Source organism: Oncorhynchus mykiss, chromosome 12, assembly GCF_057628025.1.
Source record: "Oncorhynchus mykiss isolate SJ-2025 chromosome 12, ASM5762802v1, whole genome shotgun sequence".
Lineage (NCBI taxonomy): Eukaryota > Metazoa > Chordata > Actinopteri > Salmoniformes > Salmonidae > Oncorhynchus > Oncorhynchus mykiss.
This window is the reverse complement of record NC_143033.1, coordinates 26043128-26068208: the sequence shown is the minus strand read 5'-3', so window position 1 is coordinate 26068208 and position 25081 is coordinate 26043128. Positions and strand designations below refer to the sequence as shown.

General features: G+C 41.0%; 1 protein-coding gene across 50 annotated transcripts in view; it reads right to left on the bottom strand.

The window, feature by feature from the left end:
- Positions 1–18995, bottom strand: part of LOC110537258 (RNA-binding protein Musashi homolog 2) — a 362383-nt gene extending 343388 nt beyond the window's left edge. For all 50 annotated transcript variants that reach the window (XR_005034923.2, XR_005034924.2, XR_005034927.2 and 47 more), the window contains exons 1-5: positions 18769–18995; positions 18386–18426; positions 18039–18120; positions 17473–17557; positions 10821–10862 (exon numbers count right to left, since the gene is read on the bottom strand). Coding sequence is in view for 35 of the 50 variants with exons in the window: in XM_036937268.2 (XP_036793163.1) it covers positions 10821–10862; positions 17473–17557; positions 18039–18120; positions 18386–18426; positions 18769–18830 (312 nt within the window). In the remaining 15 variants the exon portion in view is untranslated. The remainder of the gene's footprint in view (positions 1–10820; positions 10863–17472; positions 17558–18038; positions 18121–18385; positions 18427–18768) is intronic.
- Positions 18996–25081: the final 6086 nt, after the last annotated feature.

Genomic DNA, 25081 nt, shown 5'->3' with positions numbered 1-25081 from the left:
CCTGTACATTTATCTCTGACTAACACTACGCCCAAAACATTGTTTAGATGAAGTCCTATGGTGTGGTATTTGTTATTTACATGAGGGGAAACCACTTGGAATACAAATGGAAAGAGATAAGAGTCAAGGTCAGACATGAAGGTCACTGCAGAAGAAACATGCTAGGCAGACCATACCGCTAGGCCTTCTTAAGATTATTCAAATCTTCTCTAATGCATTCTGCATTAGAAATACAGTCCTAGCCTTTACTTCACAACTTTAATGCTGCATTTATTTTAAATGGTCGTGGGGAGCAGTGTTGTGTGTCTGGGTAGGATTGGAGCAGTAGAGATTTCCCTCTACGAAGGACTTAAATCACTTCTTGAGACAAGTGTAGCAGAAAATTGATAATTACTGGCGGCACAGCTGTGCCTAGTCATCAGGTGTGACAAAATACCCACCCACCCCCTTCTCAAAAACGATCATAACAAAAGTCAAGCCCAAGACAGGGGATGACAAATATCTACTTGTTTGTTGCGTCTGTGAGATTGTTTATTGCTGTGTGTCAGAAGCAGAGAGTGCATCGCCCCTCATGCCCTCCCCTGACCGTCCCGTGCCCCAGACCAGAGGCTCCGTGCCAGGACAGGGAGAGGCCACAGCGGGTTCAGGCCTCCAGGAATGTGGTGCTCTCTGACCAGAGACAGACTGGGTGAGCTCTGGCCTGTCCCTGTCCCGGTAGGCTACTCTCCTCACTGCAGAACAGAACGCTGTCTCAGCTCCCAGATTCCATCTGGCTCCTCCTGTCTGTCCCCGACACTGAAACTAATCTACCCCCCACTCCATCTCCCACAATGCTGTACGAGACAGTGGCGCTGGGGCCTGCTCTGCGTAATTCATTGGCAATGTGAGGGCAAAAATAACACACTGCAGAACAGCAAGGTTATAACTATGTGTCAGTGGTGTCATAACATGTACATTTGCCATCATCTGAAATCTAAGTGTAGATGAACTAAAAGCGCAAATCTACCATTCGGTCAGAGTTGAATATTTTCCAAGGCAGGTGAACAGAGTTGGGGAAAGGTTGCGGTGGGGTGGGGCTGCTCCTTCAATGTGTGCGTGCGAGCATTTGTCATATAAAAAGAGGGATCTGATAGGAGCTGTGTTAGTCGTGATGAGGGGGTTGAGTTGTGTGGAGGGGGACATAGCCCTCCCTCCTGGCTGGCTGGCCTGGGTCTCCTCATTACTGTCAGTCAGCATCAGGTTTAGCAGGGCCAGGCTGCAGCAGCCCTCTGTCCTCCCTGCCCTCCTTCCCTCCATCCCTCCATCCCTCCATCCTTCCCCTCCCTGCTGTCCACTGCAGGCCTGCTGCCATTGATAAGTACAGAACACGGCCCTGAACCCCCCACCAAACCTAATTACCCTCGACCAACAGCAAAGAGAACAGGGAGAGGAGAGGTGGGGAGAGGGACCAGCACTCAGGAGCCAGCAGCACAGTCACAGGCATGACACAGAGAGAACATGCATATTACTGTATGGCACACATAGGCTAAACACAAAGACAAGCATATTGTATGCAATGTATGCTCACTCACACTCTCACACACACACACACACACACACACACACACACACACACACACACACACACACACACACACACACACACACACACACAGACAGACAGACAGACAGACAGACAGACAGACAGACAGACAGACAGACAGACAGACAGACAGACAGACAGACAGACAGACAGACAGACAGACAGACAGACAGACAGACAGACAGACTCACACTCTCACACACAGACAGACAGACAGACAGACAGACAGACAGACAGACTCACACTCTCACACACAGACAGACAGACAGACAGACAGACATGATACATTGTATAATGACAATGTGTAGAAGAGAAAACAGTATCAATTACTAAGACGTCCTTTGACAGACTGAGTCTCTTCTGAATGTCTTTCTGTCTGACCATTCAACAAACAGTCATTCATATGCCTGGGCTTTGGCCTCATTCTTGTCTGGACCAGTTTATTGAGGCCGTTCAAAGCTGGAACAGAGTAGGGTCAGGGATTTAAACACATCTCCTGACACTCTACCACATCCATTACCACAGGGAGAAAACACCTCTCTGTGTCTCCCTCCATCTGGACGGTTTGTTTGTGTCGGCTACAAACCTTTTTCGCCAGGAGGTGAGAGGGAGGTGACGATAAAGAAATCCCATCAACGGAACACTGATTGATCGACTTTTCCCTCACCCTGATCCAAGTTAACTTTGCCAGCTATCGGATTGTTTCTTGTTTTCAGTGAAAAGTCAATGCACTTCCTGTCAGTTGTAAAAACCCATTTCAGAAGTGCATTCATTTTGAGGGAAAACAGAAACACACATAGGGTATGTTTTCCATTAGAAATAGTGAGGTTGTGTTGCTGTCTGTAAATGCTTGTCTCCAGTCTCAGAGAAATGGAAAGATGACCTACTATCATCCAATGTGATAACACGTAAGATAGAGATATACTGTACATAGAGATATGTGCTATATTAAGTATTCTGTTCTATATTTAAGCAATAAGGCCCGAGGGGATGTGGTGTATGGCCAATATACCACAGCTAAGGTCTGTTCTTAGACAAGATGCAACGCGGAGTGCCTGGACACAGCCCTTAGCCGTGGTATATTGGCCATATACCACCCCTGAGGTGCCTTATTGCTATTATAAACTGGTTACCAACGTAATTAGAACAGTAAAAATAAATGTTTTGTCATGCCCATGGTACAGTATACGGTCTGATATACCACGGCTTTCAGCCAATCAGCATTCAGGGCTCGAACCACCTAGTTTATAAAAAGTATTATGTTATATATAAAATACTTTTGTCCTTCAATATTCTTTCAAACTCTGGCAGTGGTGCACGACTGAGTTTGAACAGGGAATCTAGTTCTTTTAATAAACTCATATGGACATTTAGAGTAGCTGGCAGCCATGGTTTCATATTCCCAGCAGTCAGCTGTGTCAGTTGAAATGAAAATCATTCTGAGATGATGTAGATGACGATACTGAAATAATCACCTAAAGACAAACAACATAACTGAGTGAGGCGTAACAGCGGATTCACCAGGTTCTGAGAGGCTGCCAAGAGTGAACAAAGCGTAGGAGATGGAAGGAGGGGTGAGAGACAGAGGGAGAAAGAGAAAAGTACAGCACCTTCAGAAAGTATTCACACCCCTTGACTTTTTCCACATTTTGTTGTTACAGCCTGAATTTAAATTTATAAATTAATAAAATATGAAAAGCTGAAATGTCTTCAGTCAATAAGTATTCAACCTCTTTATCGTGGCAAGCCTGAAAAGGTTCAGGAGTCAAATTTGCATAATCACAATAATTTGCATGGACTAGTGGTTAACATGATTTTTGAATGACTACCTCATCTCTCTACCCCAAACATACAATTATCTGTAAGGTCCCTCAGTCGAGTAGTGAATTTCAACCACAAATTCAACCACAAATGCCTTGCAAAGGGCACATATTGATAGATGGGTACAACTTAAAAAAACAGACAGTAAATATCCCTTTGCGCATGGTGAAGTTGTTCATTTGTCACGTTTCAGGTAAGACCCAAATGCAGACTGTGTTGAAGTAACAATGTTTATTACAACAACAAGGGCAGGCAAACGACAGGTCAAGGCAGGCAGGGGCCGGTAATCCAGAGTAGGGGCAAAGGCACTGGACGGCAGGCATGCGGGCCCAGAGTAAGGACAGGCAATGGTCAAAACCAGGAGGACGAGAAAAGAGAGACAGGAGAAAAACAGGAGCTGAGAAACAAAACGATGGTTGACTTGACAAACAAGACGAACTGGCAACAGACAAACAGAGAACACAGGTATAAGTACCCAGGGGAAAAGGGGAAGATGGGCGACACCTGGAGGGGGTGGAGACAAGTGCAAGGACAGGTGAAACTGATTAGGGCGTGACATAATTACGCTTTGGATGGTGTATCAATTAAAGGTTGACCAATTAAGCGGAAAGGCCAATTAATTAGGGCCGATTTCAAGTTTTCATTGCAATCGGAAAACTGTATTTTTGGGAGCCGATTTTGCAGATGTATTTATTTATTTTTAAATATTTTTATTTAACTAGGCAAGTCAGTTAAGAACACATTCTTATTTTCAATGACGGCTTAGGAACAGTGGGTTAACTGCCTTGTTCAGGGGCAGAACGACAGATTTTCACCTTGTCAGCTCGGGGGATCCAATCTTGCAACCTTAACTAGTCCAACGCAATAACGACCTGCCTCTTTCTCGTTGCACTCCACAAGGAGGCTGCCTGTTATACGATTGCAGTAAGCCAAGGTAAGTTGCTAGCTAGCATTAAACTTATCTTATAAAAAACAATCAATCATAATCACTAGTTAACTACATATGGTTGATGATATTACTAGATATTATCTAGCGTGTCCTGCGTTGCATATAATCTGACTGAGCATACAAGTATCTGACTGAGCGGTGGTAGGCAGACGCAGGCGCGTAAACATTCATTCAAACAGCACTTTAGTGCGTTTTGCCAGCAGCTCTTCGTTGTGCGTCAAGCATTGCGCTGTTTATGACTTCAAGCCAATCAACTCCCGAGATGAGGCTCGTGTAACCGAAGTGAAATGGCTAGCTAGTTAGCACGCTAATTGTCGTTGTGTTGCTGGTTCGAGCCCAGGGAGGAGCGAGGAGAGGGACGGAAGCTATACTGTTACACTGGCAATACTAAAGTGCCTACAAGAACATCCAATAGTCAAAGGTTAATGAAATACAAATGGTATAGAGGGAAATAGTCCTATAATTCATATAATAACTACAACCTAAAACTTATTACCTGGGAATATTGATGTTAAAAGGAACCACCAGCTTTTCATGTTCTGAGCAAGGAACTGAAACGTTAGCTTTCTCACATGGCACATATTTGACATGGAACATATTGCACTTTTACTTTCTTCTCCAACACTTTGTTTTTGCATTATTTAAACCAAATTGAACATGTTTCATTATTTACTTGAGGCTAAATAGATTTTATTTATGTATTATATTAAGTTAAAATAAGTGTTCATTCAGTATTGTTGTAATTGCCATTATTACAAATAAATCAAATTAAAAAAAAATTGTCAGATTAATCGGTATCGGCTTTTATGGTCCTCCAATAATCGGTATCGGCGTTGAAAAATCATAATTGGTTGACCTCTAATACTAACCTGAATGACAGTGAAAAGAAGGAAGTTTTTCAGAAAAAAAATATTCCAAAACATGCATCCTGTAAGGATGAGGATAAGGCACTAAAAGTACAACTGTTTATTTTTGTATACATTATGTTTGGGGAAAATCCAATACAACACATCACTGAATGCCACTCTTCATAATGTCAAGCATGGTGATGTCTGCATCATGTTATGGGTATGCTCGTCATCGGCAGGACTATGGAGTTGTTTTAGGATAAAAATAATAGCGCTAAGCAATGGCAAAATCCTAGAGGAAAACATGGTTCAGTCTGCTTTCCAACAGACACTGGGAGACAAACTGGAGTTGCTTACCAAGACAACATTGAATGTTCCTGAGTGGCGAGTTACAGTTTTGACTTAAATCTGCTTGAAAATCTATGGCAAGACCTGGAAATGTCTGTCTAGCAATGATCAACAACCAACTTGACAGAGTTTGAAGAGTTTAAAAAATAATAATGGACAAATATTGTACAATCCATGTGTGCCAAGCTATTAGAGACTTACCCAGAAAGACTTACAGCTGGAATCACTGCCAAAGATGATTCTAACACGTATTGACTCAGGGGGATGATTACTTATTTAATCAAGATATATTAGCCTTTTATTTTTCATTCATCTTAAATGTTAGAATTTTTCTTCCACTTTGACATTACCGAGTATTTTGTGTAGATCGTAAAAAAATAGATATATATTAATCCCAATTTGTAACTCAACAAAATGTGGAAAAAGTCAAGGGGTGTGAATACTTTCTAAAGGCACTGTAAGTAAGAATGTAGAGCATGTAGGAGAACAGCCCTTGAGCAGGTTTCTTAAATGGGCATTGGAGTAGAGAACTGCACTCCTGGGTCTTTCTTCTTTGGAAAGCATTTCCTATGGTGTGTGTGTGTGTGTGTGTGTGTGTGTGTGTGTGTGTGTGTGTGTGTGTGTGTGTGTGTGTGTGTGTGTGTGTGTGTGTGTGTGTGTGTGTGTGTGTGTGTGTGTGTGTGTGTGTGTGTGTGTGTGTGTGTGTGTGTGTGATTCTTCTATCCTTGTGGGGACCTAAAAATCCCCCAAAGTCCCCACAAGGATAGTAAAGAAGGAAAATTCTCCCTCGTGGGGATATTTCCCCATGAGGACAAAGGTTATTTAAGCTTAGGGGTTAGGTTTAGGGTTAGGGAAGGGGAAGGGGTTAGTGGTTAGGGTTAGGAGTTAGGTTTAGGGTTAGGGAAGGGGTTAGTGGTTAGGGTTAGGGAAGGGGTTAGGGAAGGGGTTAGTGGTTAGGGTTAGGAGTTAGGTTTAGGGTTTGGGTTACGGGTTAAGGTTATGGTAAGGGTTATTGTAAGGGTGAGGGAAAATATGATTTTGAACTGAAATACATTTGAGGTCCCCCCCGAGGATAGATGAACATAACATGTGTGTCTATATGTTAGGGGAGTGGGGGGTTCTGTCTGTACTTCACACAGCGTCACCTTTGTACTTCATTAAAAACCTGGCGAGGAGTTTTCTCCCTCAGCAACACATTTGTCCCCAGCTCCAGCACTATGGGACACCTGGGAGCTTTTCTCCAGCTCAAAAAATGAAGCACACAACAAGAAAAGAAAGAAAGAGAAAGAGGTGTGGGACCAGTACCAGATGAGGAAGAGGGAGAATGGTGTGTTAGAGTGCATCTATTCTAGCCCCTCCAGAGAGTATCAACTCCAGCCATGCCTCCCCCTACCCTCTACACTACCAGCAGCCGCAGCAGTCCCTCAGCAGTAGGGAGAGAGAGAGGCAGGCAGAGCACACAGCTGACACACACAGGGAAATCTGGGCCACTGCTTTGATGGTATTTATGACTGATAACCCAGATCTATTTCCACTCAGGCCTACTACGGTACGCTTAGTTAGCTGCAGACAACATTTGGAGGTTACTCCGTCTCCCTTATTAAAATCTACATATACTGTAAAGCAGCACCAAATAAAACTCTGAAAACTTTGTGATTGTCAAGCCAAGTAAACAGACCTACTCCTTTTTAGTTCATTCAGTCTAGCTCCCACTGTTCAATACATCCAGAACATATCTATTTGTGTACACTACAGAGGCTCATCTCATCAGTGCAGCCCAATGACTGCCATTGATGTGGCGACTAGTGGCTGCTAGTGAAGCCTAATGAGGCAAACAGCCCCTGGTGAGATAGCCGGGCGGGCAGGAAGGGGTTATTTACGCTGCTCGCCGTCTCTGAGTGGCCCAGCTCCTTCCTTTCATTTCCATAACAAGTCATCAGAGCTCATCTCCCAGCAAAGTGGCCGCAGTCCCACCGGCAATTAAAATCATGTTGGGACGCGCTATGATTGTCTGTGATTCCGCCGTGCGAAAAACAACAACAACAGTGTCAGCGACGGTATCGGTAACGAAACGAGCTGCTGAGAAACCAATCTCTAGTGATGTGGGCAGCAACTATCACTTTGGTTTCTAAACACAGCAGGCAGACATCAGCCCACAGTTTTCATGTTCCAGTAAAAACACAAAGACAACAGCTCCACAAAGGAGGAGAAGAGAGAAACAGCACCTGTCCTCCTCCATTCACCTCACACAGACATCACACTGTACAGATCCAAGTTTTCCATGAGGGGGTCAACACATTTTGTCATGGATGGGGCTGAGAGAATAATGTCTGTTTTAAAGGGGTAATCTGCAGTTGCTACATCCATTTTTGGACCTATAAATTAATTGTCTGTATCCATTGATTCTTGAAGAATATAACTTATAAAATGCCTCGTAAGCTTGGTTCAACTGTCGTACCAAAATATAAGTTTGTTTTACACCAATGTTTGTAAACAATGCAAATGTAAACAAACCGTGTAGAAACAACCATGGTTAGAACTATTATTTTGATATCATGGATGGTCAGTCCTCCATCCATAGCTCTGTCTATAAATTTGAGAGAGGTTACATTTCTCCAGGCCCATCCCTCACACTTTGTTATTCATCTTCTAATTTCCTGAAATTCAACACATTTGGCCATGGTTTATTCAGTGTTCTTATGCAATCTGAGTGACTCAAAAATCAAATGGTAGCCCCATGCCATAACATTAATTTTAGATTCTCCCTGACTGTCTTGTTTTTATTTTGGTCGTTGTTAGTTCTCAACGAGGATCGTATGAATACATAGTTCATTTATCTTTTCTATATACTTTATACCTGGTTTTAGTCATTTAAGTTTACACTGAAAACGTTTTACCATCCAGAAAAGCATAGATTTGTTTTATGATCATGTTTTTTAGAGGGGCGTCAACGAATTAGACCTGCAGCTGCTAAATGACTATAGGGGCTACACAGTCCTGCAGATCAATAGGGGATACACAGTCCTGCAGATCTATAGGGGCTACACAGTCCGGCAGATCTATAGGGGCTACACAGTCCGTCAGATCTATAGGGGCTACACAGTCCGGCAGATCTATAGGGGCTACACAGTCCGGCAGATCTATAGGGGATACACAGTCCGACAGATCTATAGGGGCTACACAGTCCGGCAGATCTATAGGGGCTACACAGTCCGGCAGATCTATAGGGGCTACACAGTCCGGCAGATCTATAGGGGCTACACAGTCCGGCAGATCTATAGGGGCTACACAGTCCGGCAGATCTATAGGGGCTACACAGTCCGGCAGATCTATAGGGGCTACACAGTCCGGCAGATCTATAAGGGCTACACAGTCCTGCAGATCTATAGGGGCTACACAGTCCGGCAGATCTATAGGGGCTACACAGTCCGGCAGATCTATAGGCACAAGACAAGAGCAGATCCCTATGAGGCCAGGTAGGACGATTATACCATAATTGGATCCCCTAGATTCATACACTGAATGGTATTGGAAACTTGGATATAGGAAACTGGCTAAATTATGATGGCAGCACTAAGACCAATGTCGGAAGTACCTGGGTAGACGCAGGTTAAAGTAGGCTATGTAAGACCTTCTCTACAAAATGTACAATCCCTAAGACACAGTAACACAGTGCTGTTAACAAAGTATTCTACAGTGCATGATAGATGGAGGGTAGAGTAAGGTGTGAGCCCATGAGGAACCCAAAGCCGATAGGTCTCTTAACATTTTTTGTTCCCCAAACCAGCGCCACGGATGCACCTGCAGCCTGCCCTAGCAGCTACCCCAATGAACCCCATCTCTCACTGGGGACAGGCCTCTTAAACAACAGCAACAAGCAGCAAGGCTGAAGAGGAGGAGGAAGAAACAATGACATATTCAAAAACAGAGTGTTTTCTAAATGGCAACCTCAGACCCAGACTGCTTATAAAGGCCTTAAATCAATTGAACATGAAGGAGAAAGCCATGCCATGCTAATCTATCAGCCTTAATCCTATTGCTCTGAGATCCTTTGAAATCCACATTCTCTTAATACTACAAATAAAAACCTCTTTCTCCTCTAATGAGCTTGCCCTACAGCCTGACTAAAACATCTCAACGACAGGTTCTTCTGTACTACTGTACCAATTCTGTTGAGGTGTCATTCTTTTCTTCCATTGATATAACAAGAGCAGGAGAATGACACTGTGAAAAAAATGATGTATTTCTGAGTGATTCTGTTCTCTTACATGTTGGTCCCAGCTAAACAGAGCATACTGTCGTGAAATGTATAAATGAATAAGCACAACACCTATGCCTTCCAGGAAGGAGGTTGCTTTCCTTTTAACTGAAATCCCAAAATCTGAAGGCAAAACATTTGGTTGGTTGTTTTTGATGTATTTTAGATCTTCAGGGACAAGCTGAGGAAGAGAAAAGGTTAAAGCGACAAACAGGCAAATGAGGGAGTGAAAAAAAGGAGACCTGGTAGTTTCTCCATATGCCCATACCCTTAAGACACCATGTGCTCTGGCTTTGAAAGCTTTCACTGCCAATTCCCCATTTGAAACCAGAACCGCTCAGTAACAACACCTCCCTGTGAGCCGGTGGGAAGGAGAAAACTCCCATATCGATCTCCACCCATTTCAGGTCTAAAAGGTCTAATGTGAGGAGCACTACATTGGCCTAAAGATGCTCCCCTCTAACCCAAAGCCTGTCAGAGGGGATGAAGAAGACACTTCTCAACACTGCAGCTACACCATGATTACCAACACCACCTCCCCAAACAGAGTGTCTGTGTGTGGCACAAGCAAGTGTGTGTAGCACACGCAAACGACCAGTGACCGAGCCACGATTAAGCCATTATGAAAGATGATACTCTCATCATTAACAAGTTACCTCCATGTCAAATATCACCTCTCTATTATAATTGCTTGGTTTTGGTCAAATTGGGATCAGCATAGGGGAAGTCTCCAAAGGAGACTGCTGACCATGTTTTTCTCCTTAATAGTAACACAAGCATAATCATCTCTTCTGCTATGTAATTATAAACTCACAAATAGTCATCATACTATGATTAGTCTAGAAACACATTGAACTGTGCTGGAAGTGCTCCCAAGCTCATAGCACAAGTGCCTTTGGAGTGCTTTTTCCTAAATGAAATGAGTCCTGTTGCTAATAAAGACAAGCGCTTTAGAGAAAGAGTCTGACTGGTCAGTTAGCAGCACTAACAGTAAGTGAGGTGGTTTGCTCTTACCTTGGGTTGAGCGCGTCGGGGGAAGGCAACCTTAGGATCAATCTGTGAAAGATAGAAACATAAAGGAATGTGTTAAGAAATGGTCAATTGTGCATCAACATTCAGACAATTGTAGTAACAGAGATAGAATGATAATGTTTCTCCAAAGTGACAACAACATTCCTAAAACTTCAAAATACGTGCCATCCTTTTGATGCTGAGAGATGCTGAGAGATCACAAAATGGGAACAGTGCCTTGGAATGTTTGGAGGAAATTATTATTTCAGGGTTGGAAATAGGAGTCTGAGGCCTGTGACAATAACTCCAGATATTCTGAAATAAGCAGGAAGGTGCATCAGATCAACCTGTTTCTCTGTCTTTGCCTTGTCGTCTCGGAAAAATGTTTTTCTTCCTCTGTTTAACTGGTATTGAGGCGTGCGGTTGCAGCCTTATCAATCTTGCATTCAGAATGAAAATAAACTATTTCATGCATCAATGTCATGCTGCCTTCTCCTGACTTTAATACCAGGCTCTTAAAAGAGAAGTTTCAAACAATCTCATCCAAGCAGACCTATTGAAGGGGGAACGGCAACAGATGGAAATTGTTCTCTTGCAGAAAATGACTTTGTGTTCAGCAGTGCAAACCCTTTACGTTGCGGCATATTTCTCTGTGAGGATTTTAAAGACTTGCATACCTACAGGTTGTATGTAATCAACCACAGCATCATCATAAAGATCAAGACTGTCTCAGTTGTAGGCCTGAGATTTCTCTCTCAATTTACAAAAAGAAGCCAAAAAGATGGAGTAAGTGGTGAACTGTGCTGGAAGAGAACCTGTCACATTAGCTGGAAAAAACATAGTCCTCCTATAAACCCTCTACATCTCACAGACAACACTAATATCACATATTCCTAAGACATTTTTTTTTTTAAAGAAGAAAAAAAAACATTCCTCAATAATGAATGCAATTGATGATTCAGTTGGAAACAGAGACAAAGGTTACCATCTGGGAAGATCAGCCAACCGTAGCTTTCATTTCACCTGTTACGTGTTTGTAGTCAAATGAGAAAGAGGAACATGTGAGAACGAAGCAGGAACATATTTCTCTGTCCTATTTCTATCTTGCGGCGTTATGATTGTTAGCCATCTTTCTAAATCAGGTCAATTTGAGAGATGAATTCAATAACACCTGGGTATGGCAACCCTACTCATAATGAATTCCATGTAATGATTCGTTTTAGCAATTAGCCTCAGGCATAACCAATTCAACCTCCAATACACAGCGGAGCTGGGCATATTTGTGCAAAGACAACACTATAGGCATACGCTTTGAATATCAAAGCTGTCATACTTGGTGGTGTCTTACCTTTCCAACCTACACACCAGTCCCTGAATATCAACACAGCTGGATATGGGTCTGTTTTTTCATTTGAAGACGTCAACATGCATTTCTGCTACAGTTCAACTTTTAAATAGAGTAGCAGTGAAGGTGGTACAGTTTAGCGTTGCAGCATGTCAATCGAATCCACAATGGATTTTGAACTTGACAAATAATTATTCTGCATACAATCAGAAGATAATGCAGTCATTTGTCCAGATGACCAGTGTAGCTGTGTTAGGTAATGATGACTTAGTATGGGATCTGTTGATAAAGCTTGTAGAAGCAAACCTTTATTTAGGTCACAGCCTAGGAAATGAATGGTTCTTTTGAGAGGTTTGCCAAAGGGGGGGGGGGTACATTCTACAGATTGTTTTCATTCTGTCGAAGTATTCATGTCAATTGGAAGTTTATGTGGGAATTACATTTAATATAGGCCTAATATTTCACATTACAACAGTACACTAAAGCATGTCTGGAACTAAAGGTTATTCCATTTACACACTTCCATAGGAATAGCAGTTTGCTCTTTGTGTTAATAATTGATCTCCAGAGGTACTATTTCCCCTCAACAGTAGGATATAAATCACTGAGTCTCATTGCAATGGGGGGATCATTTCTAGATCCATGAAATAATAACAAATCCATCAACAAGAGCATAGTCTTTTCAATCAATGCAGAATAATGTATCAATTCTGGTAAAAATGACAATGCATACACATCGATAGCTCTGTCCCCTAATGGATCATATCCCAAAGTCTAAAAATAGCTATTTCTCAAGCTCTACAGTCAACATCTTCCAACTAGGTATGTCAAACTAATAAAAGAGAACAAACCAAAAGCAATACATTCCTTCTCATTTTTTCTTCTCTTATCTTCTGTTACAGCTTTTTACGGCAGGGTCTCAGAGGGCTTCTCACTGTGCGATTGTGTAAGATCCAGGCAGAAGGCAATTGCTTACATCCTTAGTTCAGATCTTCCAACAGGATTTCATACATTATTGCAGCTTCTGGGTAGACTCTCTCTCTTCACAGATCTCACTCTATACTGGCAGCTTAAGATTAAGATAGGTTTTTACAGCTACAAAAATGGTCTATCAAAAAGCTTGATTTCTTGACTGTTTTGATGTGTGTTTAGAGCGATGTAGGAAGCATTGATATACACTGATTAATCTTCTGCTTCTTTCTGTCAATCTCCCTACGGTTTTCATACACACACAAGTATTATTACCAATGTCAAATGCACTGCCAACAAATACCCAAATGAAGCCTCATCATTTCACTTGAGGCAATTTAGCATGCCCTCATCAAAACAGTTTTTTTTTGGGGGGGGGACGTTAAATCATTCCCGAGCAATTGATTACCCACATATGGGCTATTCTGAAGCCTGCATTACCCTGCTGTTTACGCTATGTTGTAAAAAAGAATGATGTCTGTGTTGTTTCATTTCAATGTATTATCAGTGCAACAAATTATGACAATGAAAAAAGCACTGCCTGTTTAGATGCTGAATACTGTAAATAAAGAATTAAAGTCTGAGGAAAAGACAAATTCCCTCAGAGGATCTGTTGAATCTAAGGCTGAAAAAGGCAGGTATAGCTCACACGATCAACTGAAGACAAAGCACCTGCTAGACATGAACCAACAAGTGGCACGGTGGAGGTGAGCTCACAGCTGACATTATTTGATATCCGACAGAGGAGGCTTAGATTTGTCCAGAGGAGCTGCAACAGCCCTTTCTTCTGTTTCTCTCTCTCTCTGGCCTCATCCCCCTCACCTCAACGAGACATTCTGTCCTTTGAAACTACTACATCAAAACAGCAAACAGGGTTTGGCCAGAGGTCATCCAATAATGGCTGAAAATATCTGTGGGCGAAATAGGCTACCTTTGTTTTGGAAGAAAATAGGACTTATTTAGCAGTATAATACATCTCCTCTGGCAGGGGTCCAGACTGAATAATCCTGACCTGGTCATTGATAATGGATACTGTGATGCAGTAGTCTAAAACTACAACTCCTCACATAAAGAAGAATTTGAATCAATTCAAATCATGTTCGTCATCCTTTTTTAAAATAACTGTACGTAAAAAGATAACTTATACTGTTCCAGATGGGATATAACATAAAATGAAATTTAACATTCAAAATATGTTTCCGAATTGCTGGCATGTGTGTTTTGAAGCCTCGAGCTCTCCTTGGCCATATGTCTCCATTCACATTCATACCGTTCTGAAAGCACTCTGTTTTCATAACCGGACAGAAAGCAACCCAGGCTATCAGGGGGATTGAACAATAGCTGTGGCACGTTATGATGGTGTGTGCATTATGAAAGCATACTTGTGCTCATTGTCCACGTCTCTGACCGACATCTTTCTCCACGGGGTAACCCTCCTTCCACACTGAGACCATTAGCACGAGAGAACATCCACACAAAAAAACAAAGGAGGAATATCTATGTAAAATGTAATACTGCTCGGAACTGGAGTAGGCTGTACAAAATATCCAATATTGTCGGTTTAAGAACACTGTACCATTGGATGAGAAGAGAATTGTAAAGTTTTTTCACATTGTTACATAAGCCCTCAGCCTCTTTCTAAACCTTCAGACTTGTAGGGTATTGCGTGTCCAGGTAAGTCTCACAAAGATCAAATCTCTTTTAGAAGAGACACCTGGTACAATACAGCATCAGAGACTGCAAGGCACTGTTTAACACAGGAGTTAGTATATACAGCGTGTGACATACATGCTACACGAGCGCTTCTGACGAATGACTAATGGAATATAAAGCAGAAAACCGCTGGTTCAGGTCTATGTGATGTAGAGTCACTTCCTTTGCGTACTGGCAAAGTGCCCTCTTTTGCCTCAGAGTCACATCAGGAAGTATCAAATGTTGATCTCAGTATTGCTTAGTATCAATAGGGCCATGCTTTAGGTTATTCAATAACTCAGCTCATACAAATAACATTACATCCTCCCTCTCTTTAACTGATAAATCATTGTGCTTTTAGAACTATAATCCTTATGATTTTCATGGGCTATTCTCGCTCGCTTCTCAATATGTCGTTATGTCATTATTATTTACACAACACACCTTAGTGTAAAGGAACTTCGACTAAAGGTAATAAACAAATGTGTAGTGTTGTGGAAGAAAATAAACAAATGAATCATTAAAACATGATTGCAAGATGTGTCTACATACAATAATATACCAAGCTGTAAGCTGTCTTTTCAATTATAGTTTACTTCACTCAAATTAAATTGTATTCATTAAACAATGTATGAACAAAATGGAAACCAAATGGCTTTATTAAGGCGAGAGCTTTATTTATACTTTTTATTAAATAATCAAAACAGTAAATTCAACGGAACTAATACCAGTGTTTTATTTGACAATATTTCTAATCACCAGCTACTCAATTGTTACTTACTAACGGTTAGTTTGCCAGGCAGAATTGTTTGAATCTTTGAGTCGTATTCCTTGTTCAGTTACGGCAAGACATGTGGATACAGGACACATCTCCAAGCAAAGACACCAGATGACACTTCTCATCTCTATAGAGAAAATAAAGTCAATTGGTATGAGTGTTGTCAATAACCTTGAGGGGGAAAAGGAGTGCGATTCAATTAAGCTTACAAAAGCATAGGCTATTCATTATCACAAAGAAAGAGTTCTTCAACTCCCTCATTTAGATGTATAAAGAGTATATCCACACTATACGTACCATGCAGAAGTACATATAGAACACATGCTAATCTGCAGTATTTATACTGCATGTGTGTAGGCTATTTTCATGATTTAATTCATACATGTATGCCATATATTATTATATGTAGCAGAGCTCTAAATAGGAAACATCTGTCATAGAGTGTGTAATAATCACATATTAAATAGAGCACTCTGGGGCTTTCTCCCTGCTATATGCATTGCACAACCCAAGATTGTCTACAACAGCTTACAGATGCTGGTTTCCTTTAATAACATTCAAAACATGAACCCGCTCCTCTTTCGCTTTCAAGTATGGAGATAAAAACGGAAAGCTTTTACAAGCACCCTCCAGTGACTTGCCAATCAGCTGAGGACAGCCGTGCAACAAGTTCTAGCACTGCTTTCAGCCCGGCTCCACTGTAACTGCCTGCTGAAGTACAATTTGTTTGTCTTTCCAAATATATCTTAAAGACATACTCTCCCATCTGAACTTGGCTTTCACAGAAGGCTGCTAACAAAGCATCTATTTTTCGGTATGCACTATTCCATCTCCAGAGCTGTCTGAGCATGACTGGATATCACCACCCACCGAGCAGAAATCGCAGACAATTATGGTCTCAACTGAACTCTGTCTAATCCACCACTACACGGAGAGAACTTCAAAAATTACTGACATCCTTTAATGACTTATCTACTGCCACATTGACACAATAGTTCAAGGCTTTTGATAAAACAGAATAAATGGGGATGTGTGTGTGTATGTGTGTGCCTGTTAATAGAAGAATACATGAAGTAAGCTGATAGAAGAAGCATCAGGTTTGTTGACATTATAAGACAGAAAATAGGTTTTAACAAACTTGACAATGTACTGTGACTTTAACTTGGAAGCAACACTTGTAATATTTCAAATACACTTATACATAAGTATATAACATTTGATATAATGAAATAACAAATATTTTACAGGATTAATTGACCTTTTGGCATCAATATTTATGTAATAGAATCACATTTGTAACTTCCCACTTCCATTGACGCAATATGAATCAAACAGAGTGATGTGTACGATCTGACAGGTTATATGCATGGAGGAGGCCTGTGAGAGAAAGCCCATGTGAGTGACATGGGATATGTGCACATGTGGAGTGGTACTGGGAGATGGGAAAGGGGGCGTGTCACCTTCATTCGTTCAGAGGAGAAGGGAAATTAAGCAGATATGAGATTCACCCCTGCGTGGTGTTTTACCGCAATAGTTTACATGAAGGGGAATTATCATGGGCTAATTCCACGTCTACAGCTTTGATCAAATTAATTATTTTACCAATAGCTCTTTACCAAGAGGGCCAACCCAGTGACTGGCAAATGGCATGTGAGCATTCTGAGATGCCACCTGCCACACATGGATGTACTGCAGTTGTTGTTGGTTTCAATGTGGTATTATTTTGCTATGTGGAACTTATATTACAATATTATTACAGTGTCATAGCTCAAGCATGACAGTGAAATTAATAAAGGCAATGATTCATATTTTAAAACGTGCAACACAGACAGTAAAATATCATTGCAAATGACATCAAAACACAGACATACCGTCTTTGAGTCTAATTCGTGGTGTGGTTGAGCTAAGACTTTATCTACACTGGCAGCATCTGCAAACGTAACGAATCCAAATCCTCTGCAAAACAAAGAAATACAGAGAAACAACCAATTAGGTCACAGATTATTTACATAGACTACGTGAGAAGGTAGAAATATAAGCTGTTTCTCTCAGAGTATTAACATATGGTAGCCTATCAAGAATATCATGTTTTTACTGTACATCAGGTATTTACACTGTCCCAGTTAACTACTGTTCATTCAAATGATAGAGATAATATCTACCTAAATTGTAGATTACTATAGTGATTGCGGGCACTGATATATAAGTTATTTGACTTTATATTGATTTATAGGAGAGGGGGAAACACTACACCAACATTGCAATTCAGTCCCAAAGTCAATGTCAAATTGCATTCGCCCGCAGCTATCTTTTGAGCTAATCTATCTCTGTCAAACACAACGCGGGACAAACAACCCGGGTTAATATATGGCATATAAACTACACAAGTGTAGGATAGCATTTCACCAACTGGAAAGCAAAAGTAAAAACCTTTTACCTGGAACGTTTTGTTGTGGGGTCTCTCATCACCATACATTCTCTTATTTCTCCGAATTTGCTAAAATAGTCTCTAAGGCTGTCTGTGAACAGAGAAAATATGTCGGATAATTAGTCAATAACAAATGGTTGTCATACTGTTGTCAGTGTGTTTCAAAAACACATAGGGGTCGAATAGAGGACTTCAGATGATTGGAAATCTAAAATAACCTTGCGCGCAAACAGAGGGACTCCAGATATCCCATACAGTTGCCTACTGCACACACAGAGAACGCGACCACAGCATGCACAATCAATTATTGTAACAAAATAAGAAACATGGGAAATGTAAGGGAATAATTGTCTCACCTGGTGAGGTTTGCCAGCTGAGGCCACCAATAAACATTTTACTGTAAGAAGAAAACATAGCAGAAGTGAGTACAGATGTCAGATCGGCCATTTTGACGACTAACTACTTCTAAAAGCGATCTTAACGAGTAGAGAGAGAAAACAAAAATCGCTGGATAGCAATAATGTATCTTATTAAAAGGGGAAGGCCACACTTGCTACTGTAATCTTCTAAAGGAAAGCAGAAGCTTCATCGCTACTAACTGCATCCGGAAGGAAAGACCAATGGTGATGTGCGCATTGCGAGTTGAATCCAGCACTGCACTCTTGCTAAATCCTCTCTCAGACATTCTCAGATGAAAAATGCAATAAACAAAGGAAAGTCGAAATTGTTATCATCTTACCCCGGGTCATGTTGTGAATCATTTGGGCTTCCAGATGTAACTTGACTCCCGTCTCCTTCCATAGCTAACCAAACTATAGGCAGTAACTACAGTAACAAACACACACAGACACTGCAAAAGCTATGCACAGCCCGACTGGGAGAATATTACTGAGCCGGGAACGGAATCGTCACACGTGGGATCAGCTCAGTTTAGCCCCCTCCCTCAGCATGCTCTCCCTAGCCCTCACTGGGCGGGGCGAGGGCTCGTCAACTAACCAATCCAATTGACGTTAATACAGAAAACCCGCCTATGAAACAAACAAAAACAAAAAAAACTATTGGTCATAACGCTCCTATGACAATATAACCGCCGTGATTAGTAGCAATGTCAATACAAAACAAATGTTACATGCCCTAATGGCAACATTTTATTTAATGAGTAATTTCCTTCCAGCGCACACATGCAATTAGAGAAACGATTAATGATGGGCCAAGTTAGTTCATGGTCAAAGGTCAAAAGTAGGTTGTATTTGCATGTGAAAAAGGCCTATTGGTTATTACAGATTTGTAAACTATCATATTGATATATTGTGAATACATTGTTTGTGACCTTTACATCAGCAATATTTTCATTATTTATCCTAAAGAAATGCATTAATATTTTCTCTATGTTTGTATGAACATGTACAGTAGATTGTTCAGGCCGAGACAGGTTAAGTAGGCCTACAGTATTAGCCTGCACTATAAGTGAACACTTGCATGGGGCATATTTTGTGTGTTCAAATGGATTGAAGAAACATGGTCCCTCACATGACATTTAATGTCTTTTAATAAGATACTATTTTAGAAGAACATTTTAGCATTGTATTCCATATTGAATTTTGAAATGCTATAGTACAAGAAACGTAGTCCACCTGAAGATGAAAAAGGAGAAAAAAAAGGTGGATTTAATTGTTACCTCTGAATATGCATGTTCATTACTCAGTAACTGGGGGAAGCGGGCCTAGTTTTCCATTAAATCTGAACATAAGTGAGAGCTCAATTAAAGCTGGATGCTCAGTGGATTTCAAGTCATGGTACAGTGATTGCTGTTTATTTCCTTACTGCGGCCAGAGACAGAGGGAGGAAGACACACGGACGTACACGCTTGCGCACACTCAAATTGGTCTCCTTTTTACTTGAGAACAACCCTTGTAAGGCACTTAGAACTGGGTGCAGAATGATGCCATTACTGACTGAACTGGTTTATCTATGAGAGCTCGTTTAAATGTTGGTCACAAGCCACACAGGTCAACCTTTCTGTACAATAAACATTATTGTATACCTTATGAAGTTATTCTAACCAATGTTGAACCTGCTCTTTTTCCTTAACAATAGACAGAAGACATACATAGAGGTTGATAGGTTCAGCATTGGTAGGTGGAATTTATTTTCACATATTTTTGGATGAATCTCCACTCGAAAATAGGAAAAAGCAACTTGAAATAATCAAGATTACACTGAAATGTTCATGTTTACTCCGGTATCGTATTCTCTCTTTCGTGTGTGTACGTGTGTCTAACTGTCATAGAGAGGCTTTTATTCTCTATTTTGGTTAGGCCAGGGTGTGACTAGGGTGGGCATTCTATGTTCATTTTCTATGTTTTGTATTTCTTTGTTGTTTGGCAGCTGTCTATCGTTGTCTCTGATTGAGAATCATACTTAGGTAGCTTTTTCCCACATGGGTTTTGTGGGTAGTTGTTTTCTGTTTTTGTGTCTGCACCAGACAGAACGGTTTCGGTTTCATTTATTCTCTTGTTGTTTTTGTTAATCAGTGTTCAGTTCAAATAATAAAGATGAACACGTACCACGCTGCGCTTTGGTCCACTCCTTCCAACAGTCGTTACACTAACATGCATTCCCTCGCGCTCTCTCTCACTCACTCACTCACTCTCACACACACACACACAGTTTTGCTGAGCTCTAAACAACTAAATACAACAAAGTACTTCACACAAGGCAAGTAAACATCACAATGTGGATCTATCACAGTAATTGTGACATCTGTTGTATTCATTGAAATGAAAACACTCCAAGCCAAGGTTTATGGAGTGGTGGTGCATTCCCTTTAATCTGAGGAGCCACTAGTGTTAAGTGAGCCTGTCGGAGATGCAATTCAGCCTTCAAACAACATGACTGATGCAGCCGAGATCCTTTTCGGCAGTCAACAGTGATATACCCTTCCTCTCTGCATATTCATGTAATAAATCCCTACCTAGTCATTAACGATACACGCCTTCAAAGGTTGGTTCAATGCTGAAGAGTAAAGGGAAAATATAGTATTTTAGTGATCAAGGTTATCGAGACAATATGTAAAATGCATGGAAACCCCCTTGACAACAGTGAAGAAACTGTATTATATAATTCTACCACAGGAGGTTGGGGGCACCTTAACTGGGGAGGACGGGCTCGTGGTAATGGCTGGAGCGGAATACGTGGAATGGTATCAAATGCATCAAATACTTGGTTTCCATGTGTTTGATGCCATTCCATTCGTTCCGTCCCAGACATTATTATGAGCCGTCCTCCCCTCAGCAGCCTCCTGTGCATTCTACGGTAGGGACAACTATGTGAATTTGCCTGCAATTACAATGGCATCTGTGTTTGATTAATGAACGGATAAAGTATTTAAGTGGCGGTATAATTTTATATGTCCTACATCTGTTACATGCCTTGAACATATCAATGTGAGGCCTTTGCACTTCAAAACATTTACGACACGGTGCCCCATTGAAATAGGAAACATATGTTCCAGTTGCACAACTAAACATACACACAAAAACCTCCCCAGAGGTTATTGATGTGTTTTTCATTGAGGAAATGTGGTTAAAACATGAAGCTGAGAAATTGAACACTAGCTCAATAAAGTCAACCCCTCTACCCAGATAGCTGAGCCTAGAGACAAGGAAACATTGTGTCCTGAGAGCGTTCATATATTGAACATAGTGTAGCATTGACAAGCATTCAACATGAGCACTGTTCTCGCACAGCTCTGTAGAGATGGCATTCAACACACAGAAATGTCACAGTAACTCAAGGATGGCAGAGGGATAACCAGGCCTGTGGATGCTGATCGCAGGGAGCCATTAGGGATTTAAATGGAAGGAGGAGGAAGAAATGATAGTGTGAGATGAGAGCAGAGGGGAAGAGGAGCGTGAAAGGACAGCTGGGGACCTCCTTGTCTGCTGCAGCTGTCACACAGTCCCTCGTCGTCCTACCGAGAGCTCAAACCATGAGTGCCAGACGAGATCGATGCACAGATCTCAGTGACAGTCAGAGGCAGTGCCAGTGTGATGCTCGGCTGTTCTGTTAGGGGGCTCTGCTGAGGTCTACTCCTTTATAATGACTTCACATATTCAAGCCATATTGTAATGACATTTAGTTAAAATCATGGCCCTGGCCTGCTGTATTCCCCAGCAACAGCCACCATGTTTTTGATGCCATGCATGTCAATTTTTAATGTTGGTATTTATTAAAGCAGTGATTCATCAATCTCATATTAAAGGTCATTTTATAGCATAAATTGTGGGGCATAATACTGGTTGGGAAGATTTTGTAGTGATTGCTTTCATTCTGAATAAATCCATTGCTCTTTTGCTGTCATTTTTAAGAAGGCAAATTCTGTCATGCCAAATACAGAGGGACATAAAAGTACCTTAAGACCAAAAGTTATTTTTACCAAAGCATTCTAAACTGTGTAAAAAAAGCAATACCTGTGATTGGAGGATTTGATTTCTTTTAGCTTTACCACGTAGGAAAACCCAAACATATAGCATCAGCAGCTCCCCATACCCCTATTCATTCCCAGCACACCTGTGTCCCACATTAGGTTCCATGATTGATTGCAAAAAATTGCACGTGTTGTTTAGCCACCTACACATAACTACACAGAAATATTCAGCACAATTATTTGCAGGATAGCATAATGTAAGCCTACAATAGAGTGCTCTATTAAAATAGTATTGTTAATAGGAAAATACTATTCAATAATGTTGTGAGTCATTGATAACCCTAAATACATGGATCGTTTCTTCCATGAAAAGGCAACCTTGGTATTCCGTTTCAACCATCACAGATGTACTTTTCTTATGCAGGCAGATGAACTCGTGGATGCCATTTTTATGTCTCTGTGTGCAGTTCGAAAGACGCAAACTAACTCATTTGCTAACTATCGCTAGCAGATATCCATAGACTTCCAGTCATAGCACTAACGCTAGTTATCACTGGCGCAAAACTACCTCTAACTTCCTTCTTACTGGACAGAGACAAAAATGGTATCCACAAGTTCATCTAACTCTGGGGAAGTAGATAAAGGGCCTCATTGCCAAAATATATCTTTAATCTTTTAAGAAATGTAATAAGAAATTAATTGTAATATAAAATAGAAATGGAATCACGTTCAAATCAAAACATCATGGAGTGCAGCGCTGACTTGAATTGAGAATCAACGCGAGGCGACATTTGCGAATCCTTCAATCGCTCTCCACTGCTGGCGGGTGAGTGTTATGAGCAGCGAAGATAATGGAGAATGACAGTGACTTCATTAATCAATGGGGGTCTTGGATGAGGCTCCTCAAAGTCCTGCCCTCCGATTAGCTTCTTTATTTTTTTCCCATGCCACACTCCTTGAAATTAGTCTCATCAAAGACACCAAGGAGTGCATGCTGCTGCATTATCAGAGGCCTTTGCTGAAACAACTCTTGACCTCTGCACTGAAATGCCCACAGACGGCATGCTGAAAGAAACAACCATCCCTTCTCTTCAGTCTATACCACTGACACTGTCAATTATAGTGAATAGAACAAAAGGGAAGAAAATCCAATTCACAAATCTGGCAGTTCATGATAAATTACCACTTGTATATAATAGACTTCTCACATGTATATACAGCTGCAACTCAAATGGGATTTGGGGTGAAACAACCCATTAAATATAAACAAAAAGTAATGAACATCACACAAAAAAAACCTGGTTAGATGGTAAAGACTAAGAGTTGTAGAATTTGGATATAACATGATGAAAAGGCAAAGAGGCAGCTAACACATCTGATATACTGCATCTTAAACCAAAAATATTTTACTGTGGGGATGGGGATGAATCTAGACAAGTGGATAAAACAAATATTTGATGTTTTCCTTCATCACAGACATGATTTCCTGTATACAGTATTCAATCAGAAAGGTTCTAATTTGGTCCTACAAGTGTTTCATTCTAATTTCAGCTGAATGAGTAGTTTGCTAGAAAATAACATTACGGTCGCGGTCCCCTGCTCAGACATTGCATGCGTCAACCATCGACTGACATGCTACAGTATAACAGGCCTGGGCAACTCCAGTCCTCGGGGGCCTGAGTGTCACGCTTTTGCCCCAGCTAACATACCGGACTCCAACAATCAGTTAAAAATGCAATTAGCCCCCCCCCAGGCCTGGCAAACCATGTGGGTAGTTGAAATACCTATCCAGGGATTGTAAGATTTTGCATGCGTCAGCAACACCTGGGCAGATGAACTACCCAAAGTCTTCAGCTGCCTGGAATGATAGGCCTACCAAAGCTGTTTAAACAAGCAGGCCTATTCTGATATTTTGTTCCACTAATTGGTCTTTTGACCAATCACATCATCCCTTTTCACAGCAGACCTTTTTCAAAAGCTGATCTGATTGGTCAAAAGACCAATTAGTGAAAAAAAATAGAATTTGTCTGCCTGCGTAAACAGCCCAAGTTGCCTCAAGTAAACAATGTTTGATTAGAACTTTAATTCCGTAGAGTTTATATAATATTTCGCAGTCAAACCAAAATGCATACAAGCTCATTCATTAGATTAATCTGTGAATTGATTGAAACATTTGAGTGCTTATCAAGAGAGCAGGTTCTCTGTATTCGATACACTCCCCCTGCCTAGTGCTTGACTAAAAGGAATTGCAAAAACTAAGCATTCGGTGCCATCTACTGGATTCACTACGTAATCTTGATACTCATTCCACCATGACCATTTTTGTAAAACATCTTCTACAAATCAGAGAAATGAAAATACTCAAGCTCTGCCTTCAAAAGAAGAAACACTCAGTGAGAGGAACAGGCACTGGCTGACTGAGCAAAAATGTTTTCTGCAGAGCCATATATTTAGAGATTGGACCTTTAGGTCAATACACAAAAGGATCCTAAATGTGTGTATCATCCAACAAAATGTACACAATATTCCTTAATTTAATACTTCCTGATTGAAGCCAATACATTTTCAGACGGTAGCTATACTGTACATCTGTGGTTACGACCAAAGAGGAGACGTCCGTAAG